Genomic DNA, 22,453 nt, shown 5'->3' on the forward strand with positions numbered 1-22,453 from the left:
GCCACTGTATTCACTGGCTACTTGCAGGATTGAAGAATCTTTCACTCAAATGTATATAGTTTTAAGAATTTCCAGAAACTCTTTACTACTACTTCATAATACATGGTGATGGACAAAATGTAAGTGTATCCATTCCTTGACTAGCATGTGAGAGCATGTGAGAGCTGCTGATGTTACCGAAGCCTGTCTTAATCCTAAGGATGTTTCTCCACTTGTTTCCCAGTATATTTTGGTCAACATCAGGAAAGAAAGGTGTACTATAGGGTTACAATGTCTGCTGGACTACTGGAACACTCTTAGTTGAGAAGTTCTTTTCATCATTTTGAGTCTAGTTGGAGTCTATTTTGTCTCATGATTTACTTATAATTTCAAACATTCCCAGAAGATGTAAATAGTCTTAACAATTACTTAAATTATATAAAACCACCAAATTGTAATTCTGATTTATTCAATACAATCCTAGCCTATTCAGAAAATTCTACTGTTTTATAATGTAAAAACAAAAATAATTTTTTAGGAGTATGTGAAAACATTTAGCTACATTATCTGAGTCTTAACTGGTATTTAGTCCACCTCCCCTCACCCTACAGGACTGATGTGCTTAAGCCCATTCTTACAATTTCACTCAATAAAGACTTCTGTATTAATGCTGTTGCAATTTGAAATTTTCCTAAGATAATTTGGTGTGCGTTTTTGTTTGTTTCTCTGAAAATTACTGTCATCTATCTTGGTAATTGGTAATGAGATACCAGGAATTACACTTTTATCTTTAGATTTGCAAAGCAAAAGTCAAGACATTGAGCCTGTTTTTATACTCTGTATGTAAAGTTAGGAGCTGCCACCTGGTGGTCAAAAATACCTACTTGCCTTCATGAAAGTGAGATGTTGGGATTCATCAGGAATTAAGGCACTTCTCTACTTAAAACACAGCAGAAATATAATAACTAAAATAGATGAATCCGTTGATTAGCAATATTGTATGTAAATAGGGCAAATATTTTAAGTTAGCATAATATTTTTGGCATACAACCAGTTTTTTTCCCTTGCTTGAGAAAAACTTTACATTCAGTAGTGGTGCTTTTTCTGGTTCTTTGTTAACAGCCATAACTGACACCATATATCTAACCTAAGTCATTGACTAACCAAAAAATCTTTCTCTTACTGTCAACTACTAAGTCTGTTTCCAATTTAATTAATACTTTGTAGGCCATCTGACCTTTCAGTTTGAACTGCATTTTTAGAGCTATCATATTTTCTAGTTAGCTTTGCTAAGAAGTTTGTTTGAAGGGACCTCCATTTTTTTCTATTGAAGTTGATACATCTTTAATATAGAAATAGTGACTCACGATAAGTATGTTTTCTAATCAGCATACTTATCAACATTTGTGGCACACACACTTGTATGTGTGGGATAGGCGCAAAAATAATGCCTAGATATTTATGAAATTTTCATGAGGGAAAAGACAGTTATCATGGTTTGGGAATTTTCTTGCTCCATTTAAATTTATCTGTCCTCAAACAGTAGAATAGAAAAAGCAATAGAATAGCAAAGGGAAGCTTGAGAAATAGACTCCAAATACATGTTGCCTGTTGCCTTAGACTGGGCTTTCCTTGGGCTATTAGGAGACGTCAGGACTCTTCCCTAATAAAGTAGGGAAGATTAACTTAGAAAATCCAGCTTTGGGATCTTGTGGATATAGTCGGACATATGACACTCTGTTTTTAAGTAAGTCATTAGGAAATTATCAGTGATGGAACCATCTTGACTAAAGTACAGAGCGAATAGATGCATATAAAGGGGAGTTACAAGCTCGGGTTTGTGTAGCTCATTGGTGGCACAAAGCACTGGATTTGGTCCCAAACACTGAAAAAAAGTTATTTTACAAGGGTTATCATGGTTCAAATGCTGCTGCACTATACATCAAAGACATGCTGGGTCTTTTTGCAATTAACAGTTGTGAACAACAGCACTGAACCATGCCTAGATTAACTCTTTTTTTTTTTTTAACACTTGGCCCTTATTCTGTATTCAGTTGGAGAAATATATTTCTCTCTTTTCAGGCAGATGATACTGACAGGTTGTGTGGCATTTGCTCGTCATGTTGGACCAACACGTGTGGAAGCTGAACTTTTACCACAGTGTTGGGAACAGGTAAACTTGACTCTATTGCTATTTCATTCTAATTTTTTACAGTAGTTTATATCTTTTAAGTCTGATTAGTAAATTTATGGAATGTAAATTATGCTGCTATTGCTGTAGTGTGGCACAGTGATTTAATTGTGTTGAACAATAGTTTAGGGTACTTTGCTTTATTCCTTTATTCAACAAATACATTGGAAACACAAATCTCAGTGCCAGTTGTTAGTGTAGTCAGTCATCCATGAATGCAATGGTTAACAAAAGATCAAGATATCCTAGTGGGAGAAAATAATAAACAACAAAATGATAAGGCTATCTTATAGTAAATATGCTTTGAAGCAAAATAAAGCAGCACAGGGATTTGAGAGGGACAGAAAACGCACATCTCAAAAGAAAAAAAATGATGAGAGAAGAGACCTCTACGGAAGTGTGGTACTTAAGTAAAAATCTGAATAAAGTGAGACACAGCCAATACTTAGGTAGGAATGAGCTGGATGTCATAAGAGAATGACAAGAGTAAGATACACATACTTGTGAATGTGTATATTTAGAAATGTATCTTGTATACATTATACACTTGTGTTGCATATAGCTTATGGAATGTAAGCTTCGAATGTGAGAGGTTTTTGTGTTTTAACTTGTTTTACTAGTAGTACTTTTAGTTTTATATGAATATTCTATTCCTCTGTAGAACTCAGAATTCTTGGGGCTGGGAATGTGGCTTACTGATAGAATGCTTGCCTAGCATGCATGAAGCCCTAGGTTCAATTCCTTAGTACCACAAAAACAGAAAAAGCCAGAAGTGGCACTGTGGCTCAAGTAGCAGTGTGGTAGCCTTGAGCAAAAAGAAGCCAGGGACAGTGCTCAGGCCCCGAGTTCAAGCCCTAGGACTGGCAAAAAAAAAAACAAAAACCCTCAGAATTCTTCAGCATCCACTTGATGGTTAAATCATTAGGCAACTTATTTTTCCATCTTAAAAAAAAGGACTTTCTTACCTGTGGAGACAAATTATATGGCTTATTTATAAAAGCACAGTGTTACATTCCTAAGAAAAATATGGACATTGGGCATTCATATTTTCTTCAAATATGAATCAGTATAAATAAAATGAATAATACATAGTAGTAATTACCTGTTATTGTGTCATACATATCTTTACATTATAATGCATATTAATGTAAGGTAAGGTTCTAATTGTCTAAAGTTGAAACTACCTTGGATATATCAGCTTTGAACTCACAGTTTTATAATACGTTATTCATGTGCCCATTCATTTTTTATAGCTTTTTCCATTCTCTTTATTCATATAGCTTACCCATTTAAAAAGTAAACTTCATTGGTCTAGTATAGTCACAGATGCAATCTCCACTACAACTAGTTTTAAAACATTTTCTCACCCCAAAACTTAACACTTCAAGCTTATTTAGTCTCTTGATGGGTCTCTGGTTTTCATATGACTATTAGAATCAGTTTGTAAGTTTCTACAAAGAAGCTAGCTGTGATTTTTATAAGTAATTCATTGGCTCATTCTGTTAATCTGAAGATTATTTCCATCCTACTCATAGTGAGCCTTTTAGTCTATGAGTTTAGGATGTTTTACATTTTATTTGAGTCTTTTAAAATATGCTACTTATAGTTTTCACAAAATAAGTTTTATATCTTGTTTGTATTAAATCACATCAAAATGCTTTCCTGTCTTTGCTATATTGTAAAAAAAAAATTAGTTTCATTTTTATTTTCTTCATTGCTAAAATACATAAATGATTGATTTTCTTTCATATTTAGCAGTAGCAGAACAGTATAAAACCTTTATGTGTAGCATAATTGACATTGAAGCCATCCTGGCTTAGAGGTAACTATATCTGGATTAAATATAATTCCAAGGTGCCAGTAATAAACCACCTTCTTCTTTGTTACCTGAATAAGCATGGATTTTCGAGATCTGCCTAGCTTCCTACCTCAGTTCGTTGCCCAGTAGATTACTTTATAATTTCTTTTCTTAATTTTAGGCATCCAATACATTATTGAGTTATGTCACCTTTTCCTATGAAAGATTTTTTTTTTTTTTTTGGCCAGTCCTAGGGCTTGAACTCAGGGCCTGAGCACTGTCCCTGGCTTCCTTTTGCTCAAGGCTAGCACTCTGCCACTTGAGCCACAGCGCCACTTCTGGCCATTTTCTGTATATGTGGTGCTGGGGAATTGAACCCAGGGCCTCATGTATACGAGGCAAGCACTCTTGCCACTAGGCCATATCCCCAGCCCCCCAATGAAAGATTTATATTCTATGTTGAAGACATATGGGAACAAAACCCAGTATGTGTCTTTTCGTCGTTGTTGTTGTTACTTTTTGTTAAAAAACAATGTAGTAAACACAGTAGCAAGCCCCATCATTTTTTATATACACACAGGAATAAAGTTTTTTAAAGAAAACCAGGGCTGAGTACCAGTGGTTCGTGTTTGTAATCCTAATTACTCAAGAGGCAGAGATCTGAAAATTGAGGTTCAAAGCCAGCCCAGAAAGGGAAGTCTGTGAGACTCTTATCTCCAGTTAACCAGCAAAAGACAGAGGTAGAGCTGTGGTTCAGTGATAGTGTTATTAGCCTCTAGTGAAAAAGCTAAGTGACAGCTCCTAGGACCTGAGTTCAAGACCCAGTACCATCACACACACAAAAAAGCTATACTTTCTTCAAGCTGGCCTTGACTCATTAATGAAATTATTTCCCATTTTAGCCTTAGGTAAAGAGACTGACACCCATCTGACCATATCTATCATATAAGATCCAGAAGCTGGATTTTCTTAATTTCACTAGAGATGGGTCCTAACTTCTCCTGAGATGCTAAAGAAAATCTGCTTTTAAGCACATAATGTCTACAGACACCAAATTTCATCTTTGGTTTTTCTCTTCACAAATGACCCCTGTGGCCTCATGTTCAAGCTGTTCCTGATTCCCTTTTTCCTGATCCAGATAAAGCTGCACAGGGATTTCCAGAAATGGAAAGTGAGCATGCTTTATAGCACTGTGCCCAGGATTTATGGTGAAAGTAATTCTCTGTTGGAAGAAAAGAGTGTATGTTGTTAGTGCTTGATTTATTTAATTTTTTTCCTGTAGATTAATCACAAATACCCAGAAAGACGACTACTTGTAGCGGAATCCTGTGGGGCATTGGCACCTTACCTTCCTGTAAGAATTTTCTTCATTACAAAATTTGTGTTTTTATACAGAAAATTTTTTTAGGTATCTTACATATTTTATTTCAAATTATGTTAGCAATGTAGCTTAAAGGAAAGAAACAAGCTGAAAGAGAAAAAAAAAGGGAAGGCTCGCATTAATACTATCTTTACTTACAGGTCTTACCTTTATCTCTTTATCTGTATATAACATTATCCTTGGTTTTTGTTGAATAAAATAAAGTAAACAGTTACCAGTCTGGGTTCCTTGAGATCCTTTCTAAGAGGTCTGTGATATAAAAGCTATTTTAATAATAATATTTTTTTGTCTTTTTCACACTGTGTTGATAATTGTACTGTTGGTTAAAAAAAAAAGCCAGAATGAACAGAATGCTTGGCCATTAAGCTGACAGGTTCTCTAACATAACTACAAACAATTTTGTGTGGGTACTAGGGTTATAGTTCCGTTGTAGATTGCTTGCCTAGCATGTGTGAGAATCCTTGGGCTTGCTCCCTAGCACACCCCCACCCCACCCCAAAAATAGATCTGTGAGAACTAAGACATTGTGGTGGTTGACTTTGTGTTAAATGGTACCATAATAAAATAGCGGCACATTTATAAAACTTCATTATCCTGCTTGAATTTCTGTTCTCACTTCAGAAAATTTTAAAAACTGCAAACATCAGAACTTTATAATTTTCTCATCCCACCCTAGCATTTGTTTTGATTGCCAGAGTAATTCCCTCCTGTTATAACTCTCAACACTCTTCTCTACTTAATAGATAATGATGGAAACATCATTCTCCAGTTGTAACTGAATCAGTTGATTTTATTGAGTAACTAAATGTGCTTGAGTGTGGGGATTTTTACATTTTTAGCAAAAATGTAAAAGCATGCTGAAAGATGATTAATATCGAATTCAAGGTAGATCTTATTACCACTAAGAGAGGAAAGGTAAGAGTAGGGACTTGGGGAAAACAAAGATTGGTATCAAATACAACAAAATATTTTGTTTAATTTGAGTTTTGAAAAATATAGAAGTTTGTGATATTTTCTCTCTCTTCCTTTGTGCTTCACCCTAAGTGGTAAAACCATGTCTCTTATTTTCAGAAAGAAATCCGTAGCTCCTTGGTTCTTTCAATGTTGCAACAGATGTTAATGGAAGATAAGGCTGATTTGGTAAGAGAAGCTGTGATCAAAAGCCTTGGTATCATTATGGGATACATTGATGATCCTGACAAATATCAACAGGTATGTTTTGCAAAATGAGCCTCTTTATCCCCTTGACAGAATTCCAAGTAATACAGAATTCCACATCTCTGATTCAGCTTCCTCATTGTGTAAATTTCTTGAAATGGCTTCTTAAGTTTATTCTCTTTTCTTTTTTGCAGGGTTTTGAATTATTGCTGTCAGCTTTGGGTGATCCCTCAGAAAGAGTAGTTAGTGCAACACATCAAGTATTTTTGCCTGCTTATGCTGCCTGGACTACAGAACTTGGGAATTTACAGTCTCATCTCATACCTACACTACTGAACAAGATTGAAAAGCTGCTCAGGGTAAGTTTTTAGTTTATTGCCAATAAGCTATTCTTAAGCTATCTTAAACTCTTAGTGAGGGGCAGAAAGTGCCACTTAGCTGAATATCATATTCCTAGTTAACAATTTTGTTGTACTGGGGCCAAGAGAAATAAGGAAATTTTGCTTTAATAACTGTAGGGGAGAAATAGCATGATCTGCCTTTGGAAATAACTGAAACATTATTCAGAAAGCTAGCTCTTCCTTGATTCTCCGAAGACTTAAGTTTATGTAATTGACCAGAACTAATTGCATAATGCCAAAGTAATTAAAACCCAGAATCTCTATAGCTTTTTTTTCTATGATGTCAGAAATATTGTAACTGCTTCTTATACTGCACACTTTTAAAAAAGAACCAACTTTCCATTCTATTCAAGCAAAAGATTTGCAGAAAAGTTAAGGAAATAATAGAAACTTCCTGACCTAAGTTTTATTTTTTTTTAGAGGATAGAATATTAACATTTCTTAAATACATATTGTGCTCTTGAGAGTAAATACTTTGGATATAAAGAATCTATTCCATTTTCAGAATTCTTGTGTCACATATATTGATTTACTCTATAAATGTCAAATAAAACATAGACAGTATTCCATGAAGTACTCTGTTCTAAGAAACCTAGGGAATTTTTTTTCATTATGTATATTTCATTTTTTTTTCTTGTCAAAGTGATGTACAGAGAGGTTACAGTTTCATACGTTAGGCATTGGATACATTTCTTGTTTGTTACCTCCTCCCTCAAGTGTTTGTATTCTTTTTTAGAATTACTCATGTTTGTTTTATTGCTTGTTTTGTTTCATTTTGGTACCAGGTATTAACCTTACTAATTGCACAGGGCTACTAAAATTTTCTGCAATATTCAGCATATAACAAATGTCTTGTGGAGAAATTAAAACTATGTAAATAGTTCATATCTGTTATTTTTAAGTTATTTGGAATATAATAATGCTATCTCCCATAGATTTGAACTGCAATAAATACTTTGGTCTCTATATACCAATCCTTTTATCCTTTATTTTGTGTCATTCTTTCTTTGCTTCCTTCTGCAATTTCTTCTCCTACATCTTATCTATGTGTGGAAGTAATTTAAAGTGCTTTCAGCGCTTGCAGATATAGCTGCCACCAAAGCTATAAAGGCAATAGGAAGCAGGAGAGGGGAAATAGCAAATACTTCTGCTGAATTAGCAGTTGAGCATTTAATATGTTTCCTGTGGTTCATCAATTTCTTTACCTGGACTTATAAAATTACAAAATATGCGACAGTTTCCAAGAAAAAGAGAACCTGTAAAAAATAGTTAACACTGGAACTCCGCCCTAAACTTTTCCATATAAAAGAATCTGTTACATCTGCAGTGCCTTATTGCTGATTCTCATTTTGAATAGACCGTCTCCATTAAGTGTCGTGTTTTGAATCCAACTAAGCGTCCGTGTTTGAATCCGACTCCTTAAATGTTTCATTTGCCATAGAAATCGAAAACATCACAAATCCAATTAGCCAATTAGCAATGTAATTTCAAAAGACTAAAATTAGCTTCCACCTCCTTATGTTTCAGGAAGGAGAACACGGGCTGGATGAACATAAGCTCCACATGTATCTTTCTGCCTTGCAGTCCTTGATCCCATCTCTCTTTGCATTAGTGCTACAGAATGCACCTTTTTCAAGCAAAGCCAAGCTTCATGGTGAAGTGCCACAGATAGAAGGTACTGAACTTAGATTCCAGAAGGAAGATGTAAAATATTATTAGCACCTTACCTTCCCAGTAAATTTTTTGACAAGAATTCTAAAACTTCCAATGCAATTAATAGAATGTATTTTATGTCTGGAATAGCTAAGGTATACTATATGTGTATATATATAGAGAGAGAAAGATATCTATAGATATCTACCAATATCTATATCTATATGTATCTTAATCTTTATGGACAAGCCTCATAGTATTATAATATCTATACTTTCCATTCTTTTTTTTTTTTTTTTTGGCCAGTCCAGGGGCTTGAACTCAGGGCCTGAGCACTGTCCCTGGCTTCTTTTTGCTCAAGGCTAGCACTGAGTTCAGATCTCAACCAATAAAAAGATTCACTCAATAGTATATGAAGTTTATCATTTTCACTTTCTTTACATTTTTTTCTTCCCTGGAAGACAGAACGAGTACAAGTATATGTAGTCGAATTTTCTCTTTTTCCATAGAAAGATGTTACAACACATGAAATTATTAACAGAGGCAGGTACTTTCTTATCTCTCCAGGTAGCCAGTAAGTGACCTTTGATATGTGGCACGTGTTTGACCCCCCCCACTGTCTCTGGACCACCAGATAAAGGGCTATAGATAAGCTTCTGGCTATGTATGAAATACCTTTCTAGATTTTTTCAGATTTTTGAAATCACCTGTCTTTACTGTCTACTGATAAAGAATTACGACATTGAGGATACTAATAGTCAATGTTTTTAGAAGTTTTAATTTTCATATCAAGTAAACTGGTCTTAATATAATCTTGAGGCTATGAAATAGTGTTCAAAGAGACATGAAGCCACAGGATAAACTATTATGCACTATTTAATGTCACACTTACGTGGAAAATAAACAATGAATGAAATGGAGTTAGCTTAATGCTTTAAAATATTGTTGGCTGATGCTGATGTCTCATACTTGTGATCCTAGCTATTCAGGAGACTAAGATTTAAGGATTGTGTTTACAAGCTAGCCCAAGTAGGAAAGACAGAGTCATATCTCCAATTAACCAGCAAAAAGCCAAAAGTAGAGCTATGGGTTAAGTGGTAAAGTGCCAGCCTTGAATGAAAAAGCTAATGGACAATGCCCAGGCCTCAGGGACAATGCTCAAGCCACAGAACTGCTTACACCCATGCCCATGAGCCTGCATGCACGCACACACAGTGTTATTGAGTATAATAAAAATTCAGACTTCTTAACATATATATTATTTGAAAGTAATACTTCATAAAGCATGCACAGCTGTCCATGTCTGACTCGGCCACTTTATTCATAAAGCTCTTCCTGTCTTTCTGATTTTCTCTCCCTCTTTCTCTGTAAGTTTGGCTATATTAGTTTGTTATACTTGTCTCAGGGCTTACCAATTAAGTAGTTTAACAACAGAAATGAATTAGCTCCCAGCTTTGGAAGCTAGAGGTGTGAGATGAGGGAAAAGCTGTTGCATGTCCGGGCCTCTCCCTGAGCTTCCGACAGTTTGCTGGTAGTCTGTGATAGTCTGTGACATTCCTTGACTTGCAAACACATCGTCTCTGTCTTTATCTTAAGATGACATCTGTGCACCTATTTCTGTGTCCTGTGTCATATTAGATGAGGACTCTACCCTACTCAATCGAGTATGGCCTCAATTTGTCTAAACTGACCTGTAACAAAAATCTTATTTCCAAACCTAAGACTTTGGAAGGATAACGAAAACTCAGTTCTCCTTATACTTGTTATCATTTCTTTATTTAACAAATAATCATTGAATGTCTATTGTTGCCATGCACCTACTACAGATCAGATAACAGTTTCAAAAGAACTCCTTTACCTTTCTAAACAACCTCTTCTTGTGATTGTCTCATTATAACAAAAATAATGTTTTGTTTTCAGAGTTTAGCTCCTTGACTTTTAACTGATTTATTATAACCTCACTTAAGGGAAATCCGTGGATCTATGTTTTTGTATTTGGAATATGAATGTATATAAATGTAGTTTATATACATTATATACATATATATGTAGTGGAATATTGTTTATTATGAATGAAGATTTGTGTTTTCATAAATGATGGTGACCCACACAAATGATTTTATTAGTAACATATTTATGTCATGTACTGTTTGATTTTTATTCTATTTATTTTTGTGCGTGTGTGATAATACTGAGACTTGCTTGGCTTCACAAATGTTTTATGTTTGTATATAGAATTTATGATATGCCAGTTCAATATCTGAACATTCCTTTGGTGAGACTACCTAAATTTCCAAAGTGCTGTTTTCCATATGATTTCTTTTGCTTCTGTTATTTATAGTGACTAGATTCCCTCGGCCTATGTCACCTCTTCAAGATGTGTCTACAATTATTGGAAGCCGTGAGCAGTTGGCGGTGCTACTGCAACTTTATGATTACCAGCTAGAACATGAGGGTACAACAGGCTGGGAGAGTTTACTCTGGGTTGTCAATCAATTGTAAGTTTCCACTCCATGTTCATTTGATGTACCTAAGTTAAAATGATTCTTAATTAGCCTTGGAACTGAGGGCATAGCTATTTGTTAAAATAATTGTTTTAAACAATTATTAGGTACAAGTTATCATCATCATCACTGGTAAACTTTACTAGGAGATGAGATTTCTACCAGTGAACATGTAATTACTGATCTGGGAAAAAGCTGCCTCTTCATTTGTCAAAAGGACCAATCTGCTGCCTTGTTTGTCCAGAGTGGTGACGGGTTCTAAAACTACATCCAGTTTTCTCATTTTAGAGGCTAAATAGATGCCATGTAGCCAAGCTATTGTGTGAATATAGAATCTGTGAATTTGAATGTCATTAATTCCCTACTCAGTTCTATCAATAGTTTATTTTTTTGACAGTTAAAATGTATCTTAAATTTATACAGTAGAATGTAATCTTAAGATCTTTTCAAAGCATTTCAATTTCTTTCAAAGAATGAAGTAGTAAAACTTGTTGGATTGCATTGTTCCAGAAATTGGCAAGGAAATAGTAATTTATGTATACCCCCTGCCTGTTCGTTCTTTTCAGGTTGCCACAACTTATAGAAATAGTTGGCAAAATTAATGTTACTTCAACTGCCTGTGTCCATGAATTTTCCAGATTTTTCTGGCGCCTTTGCCGGACCTTTGGCAAAATTTTTACAAACACTAAGGTAACAACTTGTATTCCACATTTCTTATATGCAAGAGACAGAGATGCAATAATGTTAATGCTGTGACAAAATAAGCCTGAACCCTCTCTATTCTTAATAGAATGTTGTCATAGTTAAAGAAAATTCTAGTTGTTACTGTACTCCGCTTTATTTTTTCAGATGATTTCACTTTGAGTGTAATATGTACCTAGCATTCAATAAAAGATTTATTTGCTGCAGATATATCCAAGGTTTCACCATAGGAAGTATCAGCTGGGGAACAGTATTTCCTCACCTACAACAGGTTCTACATGGAGCTGTTTGCTTGACAGAGTTTGGTGGAAACTTGAGGTGATTTTGGAACCAAAGCAACTTTACAAAGATTGCTGCAAGGGAACCAATTTAGGAATAGCATGTACACAGATGAATTTATATTTCAGTTACTACCGAAAGTATAATTTGAGCCAGACCTCAGTGTGGCTCACGTTGTAGAATACCAGTGGTAAGCAAAGTTGAATGAAAAGGAAAGGCACTGACTTCAAGCCGCAGTACCAGGAAAATATAAAAATGTAATTTTATGTTGGCCTACATAAGTTATGTAGTAGTTTTAGGTATTAAAATTGGAATGTCCTTTAATTCAAATTTCTTAATTCTAACCACTAGCATACTGTTCTTTAGATTTAATAGAAACATTAAAGAGTGGTGCCTGTGGCTCATGCCTGTAATCATAGCTAGGCAGGGCAGACAAATCTTGAGAGACTTTTATCTCCAACTAACCGTGAAAAAAAAAAAGTGGGAAGTGGAGGTGTGAATCAAGTGATCAAGCACCAGCCTTGAGCAGAGAAAGCTGAGAGTATAAAGCCCTGAATTAAAGCCTAGTACTCACTAAAAAATTTTAGTGCCTCTTCTTTACCATTAAATTTGTAGTTATTGACATATTTAAAGACCAGAAAAAAATAAATGAACCTGAAAAATTCAGAGGACTCACGGCCCTATTAAGTGCTAACATTTGTGATCTAAATAAGTAAGATTTTAAACATCTTACGTAACCTGAGTGAGCTGGCCAGCATCATGGCATATATCAGCAATCCCAGCACTTGTAGGGAGCTAGAACAGGAGGAAACCCAGTATGAGGACAGTTTAAAAAAAAAAAAAGATTAAGAGGGAAACAGAGCAGTTGTTTCACAGTGTTTGATTCTATAATTTAGTTGATTTAAGATTTTAACAATGGGCTTCCTCTCAGTTTAAGTTGAACATGTAAAGTAATATACCTGACTATAGAAGAAAGCAAAAGCTAGATCTTTGTATTATTGTAGGAAATGTAAGACCAATGTATACTTTTCATTGGCATCTAACTTAAATACTTTGATTTTGCTGCTATCAAATATTGGCAAAAAATTTCAACATGTCCTAAACAACCTAGGTTTTAGTTTGGTTTGGTTTTTACAAAAGCAAGTTGGAGTGGGAGAGTCACTTGAACACTTCCCACTGTTTTTCTTTAGTGGTCTGAAATCTGTAGTTAGCACTAAAGATAAAAAATTGAGGGCTGGGAATATGGCCTAGTGGTAAAGTGCTTGCCTCGTATAAATGAAGCCCTGGGATCGATTCCCCACATATATAGAAAAAGCCAGACGTGGCACTGTGGCTTAAGAGCTAGAGTGCTAGCCTTGAGCAAAAAGAAGCCAGGAACAGTGCTCAGGCCCTGAATCCAAGCCTCAGGACTGGCCAAAAAAAAAAAAAATTGATCATTAGTTTAAAATACTAACATTATATTTGTTACTTAAATTCTTAAAAGTTACAGTAAAGGATTAAGGTGAATATCACATGGTGAATGTTAGCTGTAAAGACCCTGCTAATAGAATTTCCTTTTCCTTTTTTTGCCAGTGCTGGTGCTTGGACTCAGGGCCTGAGCACTGTCCCTGGCTTCTTTTTGCTCAAGGCTAGCACTCTGCCACTTGAGCCACAACGCCACTTCTGCCGTTTTCTGTATATGTGGTGCTGGGGAATTGAACCCAGGGCCTCAGGTATACGAGGCAAGCGCTCTTGCCACTAGGCCATATTCCCAGACCCTCCTTTTCCTTTTAAGTATATATAGCAAGTGTTAAATATATTAACTACTTAAGTATATATGTAAATTATACAAATATATACATAAGTATATAATTAGACACATCTATATATTATATAGACTATGAGTGTAATAAATAATATAGTATATTATAGACACATCTATATATTATATAGACTATGATGAGTGTAATAAATAATATAGTATATTATATAATTAATATGTACATATGTATCCTGCTATAGCATATAATTATATACATGCACATATACCCTTCTATGTATATGTTATACATTATAATATGTAGTATATATAAGTAATATATATGTAAAAACATATAAATATGGAGTAACTAACCTTTTTATCAACAAGTTGAGTTTTAGGAAACAGTAATTTTAAGCATTTTAAATCCTCTTGGAAATTTTATTTTAGGAAAGATCAAAGGGCAATCAGAAAATACTTGTTGACCTGATTTTATTTTTATCCTTAAAGGTGTTGTTTTCAATAGCCTAAATCTTCTGTTATTCTAATAGTCGTAAGAATTACAGTAGCCTATAAAGCAAAACAAGTAATAAATAGTACTAGTAGTAGGAACTATTTTATTTAATCATTGATTGGATTAATTCATTAGACTTGAGACTTTTGAATTTTTCTTTTTGGGTTGTTTAGGTAAAACCTCAGTTCCAGGAGATTTTAAGACTGTCTGAAGAAAACATAGGTAAGTTTGCTCATTACTATTTTGAAAAACAATTTTATCTCTTTATCCAGAGAAAATAATGTATTCAATATATGTAAGTTACATAGACTAGCAAGTAAAATTGAAAACAAAAATTTTATTATGGTGTTCCTAGTTTTACCACAGTAAAACATAGTTTTTACAGTCTGGGAATTTTTTTGGTTTTTTAATTTTTGTATTTACTTTTGGCTCTTGAATTTTGTTACTAGTTTTACAAATTAGGTTTACATCGAGCATTTTTCACTTGTAGTAGGAGTGATATGTATCACTATCAATTTAATTATAAATATCATCCTTTGTTGTAACCAATTTGATCCAAGATTGAGCTTTTTAAACTAGGTACTTAGATCCTTGGAGTTCTGAAGTGATATATTCAAGATACTTAAAATTGATTATGTAAAACATCATCAAATTAATAATAACTCCCCATATAAAACTTCAAAAACTTAAACTTAGGAAAATAATGAAACATGGGAATATAAGGGAAAGAATGACATCTAAGAACAATAATGAATAATGAGATGTAAAGAAACTACAAGTAGCTCTCCCCTCTATTAATACTTTCATCTCGACTGTGGAAAGTATTAATAGTTACAGCCCCATTGGCCTGATATTGTTGGTGCGTAGATCTTGTGTCCCTATGTGTTTTCCTAATTTCTATGAACAAATTACATAAACTGTTAAGAGTAATGGGCCCTATTTCCCATCCTTCTTAACATTGGTTGAGGTTTTCTTGTTTTTCTGGTTGTGGGGCTTGAACTGAGGGACTGAGCACTGTCCCTGAGGTTTTTTTGCTCAAGGTTACTCCTCTTCTACTTTGAGCCTCAACTTCACTTCTGGTTTTTTTAGTGCTCAGTTGGATATAAGAGTCTCATAGCCTTTTCTGCCCAAACTAGCCTGGAACTGTGATCCTCAGATCTCATCCTCTTGAGTAGCTAGGATTACACATGTGAACCACCAGCACCTGTCAGATAACCTTTTTATCTATCTTAATAATTTTGACTCTTGTGGTCTAGAAAACATTTTTGCCTGTCCACAACAGTAATTGGAAATTAAAAAATAAATTATTTTAAGTTTGAAAACATGGATGAGGGTGTTTTATTTTGTTTTGTTTTTTAGATAAATGTTTCCCCAAAGGTTGATCTTAGTAACTTTTTAAAGGGTTGGTATTTGGGATGCCGAATTGTTGGTATTGTAAGTGCAAATTAGTTCTGAGTTAATGTTTAGATAACTTTGTTATTTATTAGTGAGCTGTGAATGCTTACATGTTTAGATGGGAAATTGATTGATAATCCTCTTGTGTACAATCCATATCTGTGCATAGAGTTTACCTCACATCAAGCTTACCTGTCTGTTGTCGTCATACTCACATAACATCAGTAGTTCTCCCAAGAAAAATCTGTTTTGTTTTTTTTTAAACCAAAAAAATAAACCTTAAATACTAATTAAGGTATAAAAACTTTTTTTGCTAAAATTCCTTTGGGGCAGTTAAATAAATCTTTTCAACTTAATTTCTTTATAATTTAAAACTATACAGAAATAGAGAACAAAAAAAATGAATGTAGAAGCAAACCTAAGGCACTCAAAGTAGTGCCTAATGATCAGGAAATAAGAATTGTTGGTACACCATTAATGTCACCTCATTATCAGTTTTGGAACTATGATGCTATAGAAGCAAGCCTATCACTGGGAGTTAAGGCTTTTCCCCAGACCCATTTTGTTTAGCCAAAGTATTCCTTTCTCCATAAAAACAATCAGTGCTCTCTTGCTGAAATTACTGCAGCTGTAGTAATGACTGTATTTGGGCAGCTGCTGAAAACTAAGGAGAACCTCATATATGAAAGCAGATTAAATAAAAATAGCTATGAGCCTGCTTTCTATCCAGCTCCTTTACTTTTAACAAAACAGTACAAATTGTTGTTGTTGTTTTGTTTTTGCCAGTCCTGGGCCTTGGACTCAGGGCCGGAGCACTGTCCCTGGCTTCTTTTTTTTTTTTTTTGCTCAAGGCTAGCACTCTGCCACTTGAGCCACAGCGCCACTTCTGGCCATTTTCTGTATATGTGGTACTGGGGAATCGTGGGCTTCATGTATACGAGTCAAGCGCTCTTGCCACTAGGCCATATCCCCAGACCCAAAACAGTACAAATTGTAAGCATAAAAGTTTACGAAGACATATCTATGTAATCACTTAGGAGGCTCAAAGAAAGCTCAAATGTTTGGTTTTAGAAATATGAATTTGATATCTATTTAGCTATTAAATTTCTTTCTCATCTCTCTAATGTGTCTGCTAATGATCTTTAGGAATCAATGAAATTTATTCTAACAAAAAATCAAATACAAGCTGAACACCGGTGGCTCACGCCTGTAATCCTAGCTACTCAGGAGGCTGAGATCTGAGGATTGAGGTTCAAAGCCAGCCAGGGCAGGGCAGTTCATGAGACTCTTATCTCCAATTATCCACCAGAAAAGCAAAAGTGGCACTGTGGCCCAAGTGGTAGAGTGCAAGCCTTGAGCTGGAAAGCTCAGGGACAGCACCCAGGGCCAGAGTTCAAGCCCTACAACCAACAAAAATAAAACCAAAGCAAATACAGAAAATGTGTTTGATCACAAGGTTTTCCAAAATAATGTGAATATTTATCATTTTAATTGCATATTACTCTTCTTACACTTAAAACATACTTGGACTTTTAAAAGTATTTTAATAATTTTAGATTCCTCAGCAGGAAATGGGGTCCTCACTAAATCTACAGTCCCCATTTACGCAACAGGAGTCCTCACGTGTTATATTCAGGTAAGGGAAGTTTTCTTTTTCTCCAATAAAAGCACCTTCTATTTACAAAAGTACCTGGTACTGTGTATTCTTTCTTTCTTTTTTCCTTTAATATTAAGGATCAGATCCATGGCCTCTGTCATGCTTAGGTAAATGCTCTGCCACTTAGGTGAGCACTGTAGAGCCGGGTCTTGAGGACATAAATGAAGATGTTGTTGCATAAAAGAAAAAACAAAATTGATATGGTAATTCTTCTCTAACTTATGTATAATGGAGAATATTTGAACAGTAAGGTTCTGAGTGAAATATCAGAATAAGTAAATTTAGATGTGTTGTTAATTGAGGTTACCCTTAGCAGTTTCTTTGTGTTTTATGATTAAAAAAAATATTCAGAATAAATGACAGTACACATTAGGTGATGCAAACTACGAAACCTTACTTTGTAATGAACTATAACAAACATTGTATTTGCTCATGGTTCTGCATTGGGGGTTTGCTTACCTGACTTCTCTTCTGATAGTCTAGCTGGCGATCAGTCGTGCTGCTTCATTAATCTGCTCAGAAGATGAGGCTTCAGCTTCACGTGGCTGAGCTCTAAGTCCATGTAATCACCAGGCTTCCCTCTCTCAATGACCTATGCATCACCAAAACCAGACTTGATACCTGGTGACTTGTGATTCCCAAAATACTAGACTTGAGGGGTAGGCCTGGAATTAACCGTCACTTCAATAGTGTATTAGATAAGTCATATGTGTACCCGGAAGTGAGGTTCATTTTTGGTTGCCACCAGTGTAGTGCACCATTATTCTACTTAATTCTACTTCATTTTAAGTAAATAACAAGGTGTATTAGTCAGTTTTGAGTGTGAGGCATTCCCTACAGTAATTTGAACATAATAGACTCTTACTAAAACATTTTTAAAATTTAAATGAAGAAGGAACTCTTTTTCTAGTGATTTCTTGAAGTTTTACTCACTTCTTTTTGTCTAACTTCTTTTATCCTTTGGGTTCAAAATGCATCAATTCATATTTACTATATCCTCCTTTAAAAAAAGAGTAGGGGCTGGGGATTTAGCTCAACAGGAGAGCACCTGCCTGGCGAGCGCAAGGCCCTGAGTTCGGTCCTCAGCTCTGGGAAAAAAAAAAATCTATTTTAAAAAAAAAGTAATCTTACAGTATTTAAATACAATTCTGTAGCATCATATTAACAAGTGGAAATTTTTATCATTATTAAAGTCACACAGTATTAAACTTATCTACATGCATTTCAAAGTCTACCTCATAATACAATGCACACAAACTGCATATAGAGTTGTATATTGTCTCTGGTATTCTTAGAGCTATGGAGATCAATAATATAAAGTCCTACTATAGGAGCAGGCACATATGAGCATTTATACCATTCTCTTATCTTTAATTTTATGGAAGCAGTTCCAGCTAAGTCTGACGTAAATACTATTTTAAAGCAGGGGAAAGTACAGGTATAAGACTTATAGTCAATTCTTAGGATAGATTTGCAGAATAAATAAGTAAGGACATGTCTTTTAAGTCCTATGAATACTGGATGTGTTTTTAAAGAGATAAGAACTTGTATCTTATCTCAGCATACTTGTATTGGGGGGCGGGGGGCGGGGGCGCTGAGCACTCTCCCTGGCTTCTCTTTGCGCAAGGCTAGCACTCTACCATTTGAGCCATGGTGCTACTTCTAGTGCTGAGGAATTGAACCCAGGGCTTCATGTATATGAGGCAAGTACTCTACCACTAGGCCATATTCCCAGCCCCCATATTTGTATTTTTTAAAGATAAGAATTTTATAGCATATTACAAAATACTTGGTAAACTCAGGTAGTATTATAGACTATCACTGTTACTTATTTAAGAGAGCACAAAACAGTTTCAGTTTTTCTTGCTAAACACCATTTTTTGTTAGGATAAATCTTAGCACTATTTGTAACAAAAACTATCTTTATGTCTGTGGATGTAACTCAATGGTAGAGCACTTTCCTATAGTAATTTACAAGACTCTGAATTCAATGCTCAAATCTTATAAGCACTAGTTTTGAAGTTTTAAAAAATGGGAAGTAAGATTATTGTAAGTGTTCAAAACCCAAGAATCCATACTCATCGAGAAATCTATCTTATAGCTTTTTTCGGCCTCATATTTTGTCTTCCAAACATGTGTATTCCATCAGGCTTACAGGGCACTAACAAAGGATGACATTTGTGTCCAACCTGGCCTTGATGCTTCGTGGTCACTGCCAATGTCTTTTTACTGTGTTGACCGCCATGTTGTAAATCTGCTGCATCCTTCCTCTTTTCAACTTATTTCACTATTTTGTCAGTCCTTTATCTCAACCTCATTCATAAATGACCAAGGCAGAAAAATACTGGGCAGTAATATGATTGTCTTCAGGGATGTCTTGGTATAGTCAGTAGTAATTAATTGTTAATATTTATACTTTTGACTTGATTGTAACATAGTATTATTTTCCTGATATAACGTACCGTTTCCGGAGCTGGGAGTGTGGCTTAGTGGTAGAGTGCTTGCCTAGCATGCATGAAGCCCTGGGTTCGATTCCTCAGCACCACATAAACAGAAGTGGTAGAGTGCTAGCCTTGAGCAAAAAGAAGCCACAGATAGTGTTCAGGCCCTGAGTTCGAGCCTCAGGACTGGCAAAAATAATAATAATAACAATAACGTCCAGTTTCCTTTCCATATGCATTCAAGATAACTAAGCATGATTTTAAAAAAAAAAAATCCTAGTTTGGCGCCAGTGGCTTACACTTTTAGTCTTAGTTACTCAGGAACCTGAGATCTGAGCCCAAGCAGAAAAATCCATGGGACTCCTATCTCCAATTAACTACCAAAAAGCCGGAAGTGGTGCTATGGCTTAAGTGGTATGGAGTGCTCGCTTTGAGCAAAAAAAAATTCAGGGACAACACTTGAGTTCAAACCCCAAGACTAGAACAATTAATTAATTAATTAAAATAAAATCATTTTTCTTTTTTCATAATAAAAATACTTAATTCTAATTTTAAAGGTAATAATGGCTCATGAAAGAAGGTTTGGAAAATGCAGGGTTATTTTTAATCAAGAAATATCAATAGTCTGTTTAGCAAGTATATGTTTTTTTTTACCACTAGGATGTTGTAAAGATAATTTCTTGGGAATTAGGAAGATAATGTTTACTTGTTTGTATTTAACTGTGTAGAACCAAAATTTATGGGAATTTTAACAAAGTATTATAGCTATTGACTAGAGAACTCTTACTTTGCTTCACTTTTTATTTAATTTAAACAATCACATGTAGCTAATGCCCATCATATTGGACAGAATAGATCTAAGTAAAAGATGGGAAATCTTTCCTCATACCATTGTGATCATTGATATGCTTAATAAATATCTTCAATTAAATTAGTTTTCTAACTAGGGTATTTTTCTTTCCTTGATATCATTTTCTAATTATAGATAGGTAATTATGGTACTGAGTTCTACTTGATTACTTGGAAATTCATTATAATTATTTTTACTCTGTAGGAAGAAGACCGAAAACTGCTAGTTGGATTCTTAGAAGATGTAATGACACTACTCTCATTATCTCACGCTCCTCTTGATAGCCTGAAAGCTTCTTTTGTGGAACTGGGGTAAAAAAGACTAATTACACACAATTATATTTTTCACACATGAGGGTTTGGGGTGGGGGTTGTTTTGGGTTTTTTCTGTTTCTTGGTTTTGCTTATTATTTGGGCTCCAAATCATAATATTCTTGATAACTTTTAATCAATATATTGTAATTTCTAAGTGGGATAGAGTACGGGCATATTTTCCTTAAAGCTGATGTTTTGTTTTTTTTTAATGAAATGAGATACAAGTATTAGGTTTCCTAGAGGTGATAAAGAAGCTGTAACTGAAAACCTGTTCCATAGACTCCTTGAGTTGTGTTTGATTTATGTAGTCCTGTTCAGAATCACATTATGTGGCTGCTAATGTAGTTTATCTTTGGCTTTACCAAAAACAAACATGTATTTATTAATAATACTATCTTCCATTTGAATAGGCTTCATAGCCAACATAGATATCATATAAACATCAATGAACTGATCTAACTTGATCCAACAACTTTGTGACAAAAACAAGACATGTATTGCTTCCCCACCTTAAGATGCAAAAGCTAAGTCCTACAGAGGACTTATTTATTATTCTAGTTTTCATTATAAAGAGTTAAATTTCTGTTCTAATTGCAGTTGTTTAGAGAAGTTAAAAATCATTTCTGGATATAGTTTATAGTTTTATAAAATAGCTTACTTTTTTTTAAAAAGAATCCTAGGTGTGACATGGGGAACCATGAAGTATAGTTCCATATGTTCTACCATGATTTCCCATATCTAGTGTTTTTCAGTTCGCCACTAAGGCACTGTGGCTCTCAGTTTCAACATTGGTATTTCTTCTAGTGCAAATCCGGCCTACCATGAGTTACTGCTAACTGTTCTGTGGTATGGTGTTGTCCATACTTCAGCACTTGTGAGATGCACTGCTGCTAGAATGTTTGAGGTATGTCAACATGTGCTTCTGTTGGTTTGATTCTAGTGACTTTTCTGGAAAGAGGGGGCAGGGAGGCAGGGAGCCTCTATAAGGCTTTACAATACCACATTATGTTGATATCTTTTGGCTTGAACACTATCTAGTTGTGTACTGTGTGATGGGGCAGAACTTTAGTTTTGATATATTTGAGAATGTTTACTAGCCTGGTTGGTTTCTTCAGTATTTTTCTCAGTCTGTCTCTCAGATTTTCTTTTAAATCTTACTTTAATTTTATGTCATATGAATATGTCTGATAATGCTTTTCTACTTACTGAGATGAGTGACTACTTAAGCTAAAATAGCAGAATATTATTCAAGTTTCTTGACACATTAATAATGTTAAAGGTTAATTATATGCAATTCCAGATACCTATCCTCCCTCACTGTATCTCCAGATATCTGGAATAACACCTCTTTGTATTAACTGCCATGGACTTCTAAGAGCAAGGAGAGTGTTCGTACAATTCATCTAGTTTTTCTTAAACTGTTATCTACCCAGGTTAACTATAAAAATTGAAGTATGTATCATTTGTACTCATCAGCAAATTATGTCATAGCTTTGTA

At 34.7% G+C, this 22,453-nt stretch overlaps 1 protein-coding gene across 5 annotated transcripts in view; it reads left to right on the forward strand.

Moving 5' to 3' along the window:
• Nucleotides 1-22,453, forward strand: part of Relch (RAB11 binding and LisH domain, coiled-coil and HEAT repeat containing) — an 85,189-nt gene that overhangs the window by 41,216 nt on the left and 21,520 nt on the right. For 4 of the 5 annotated variants that reach the window (XM_048363351.1, XM_048363350.1, XM_048363348.1 and 1 more), the window contains exons 12-22: nt 2,062-2,152; nt 5,251-5,322; nt 6,421-6,561; nt 6,702-6,866; nt 8,436-8,583; nt 10,903-11,059; nt 11,632-11,755; nt 14,472-14,520; nt 17,250-17,329; nt 20,846-20,952; nt 21,760-21,859. In XM_048363351.1, the coding sequence (XP_048219308.1) occupies nt 2,062-2,152; nt 5,251-5,322; nt 6,421-6,561; nt 6,702-6,866; nt 8,436-8,583; nt 10,903-11,059; nt 11,632-11,755; nt 14,472-14,520; nt 17,250-17,329; nt 20,846-20,952; nt 21,760-21,859 (1,234 nt within the window). The remainder of the gene's footprint in view (nt 1-2,061; nt 2,153-5,250; nt 5,323-6,420; nt 6,562-6,701; nt 6,867-8,435; nt 8,584-10,902; nt 11,060-11,631; nt 11,756-14,471; nt 14,521-17,249; nt 17,330-20,845; nt 20,953-21,759; nt 21,860-22,453) is intronic. The other variant, XM_048363349.1, reaches the window with a different exon arrangement.

The sequence above is a fragment of the Perognathus longimembris genome, chromosome 15 (genome assembly GCF_023159225.1).
Source record: "Perognathus longimembris pacificus isolate PPM17 chromosome 15, ASM2315922v1, whole genome shotgun sequence".
Taxonomy (NCBI): Eukaryota; Metazoa; Chordata; class Mammalia; order Rodentia; family Heteromyidae; genus Perognathus; species Perognathus longimembris.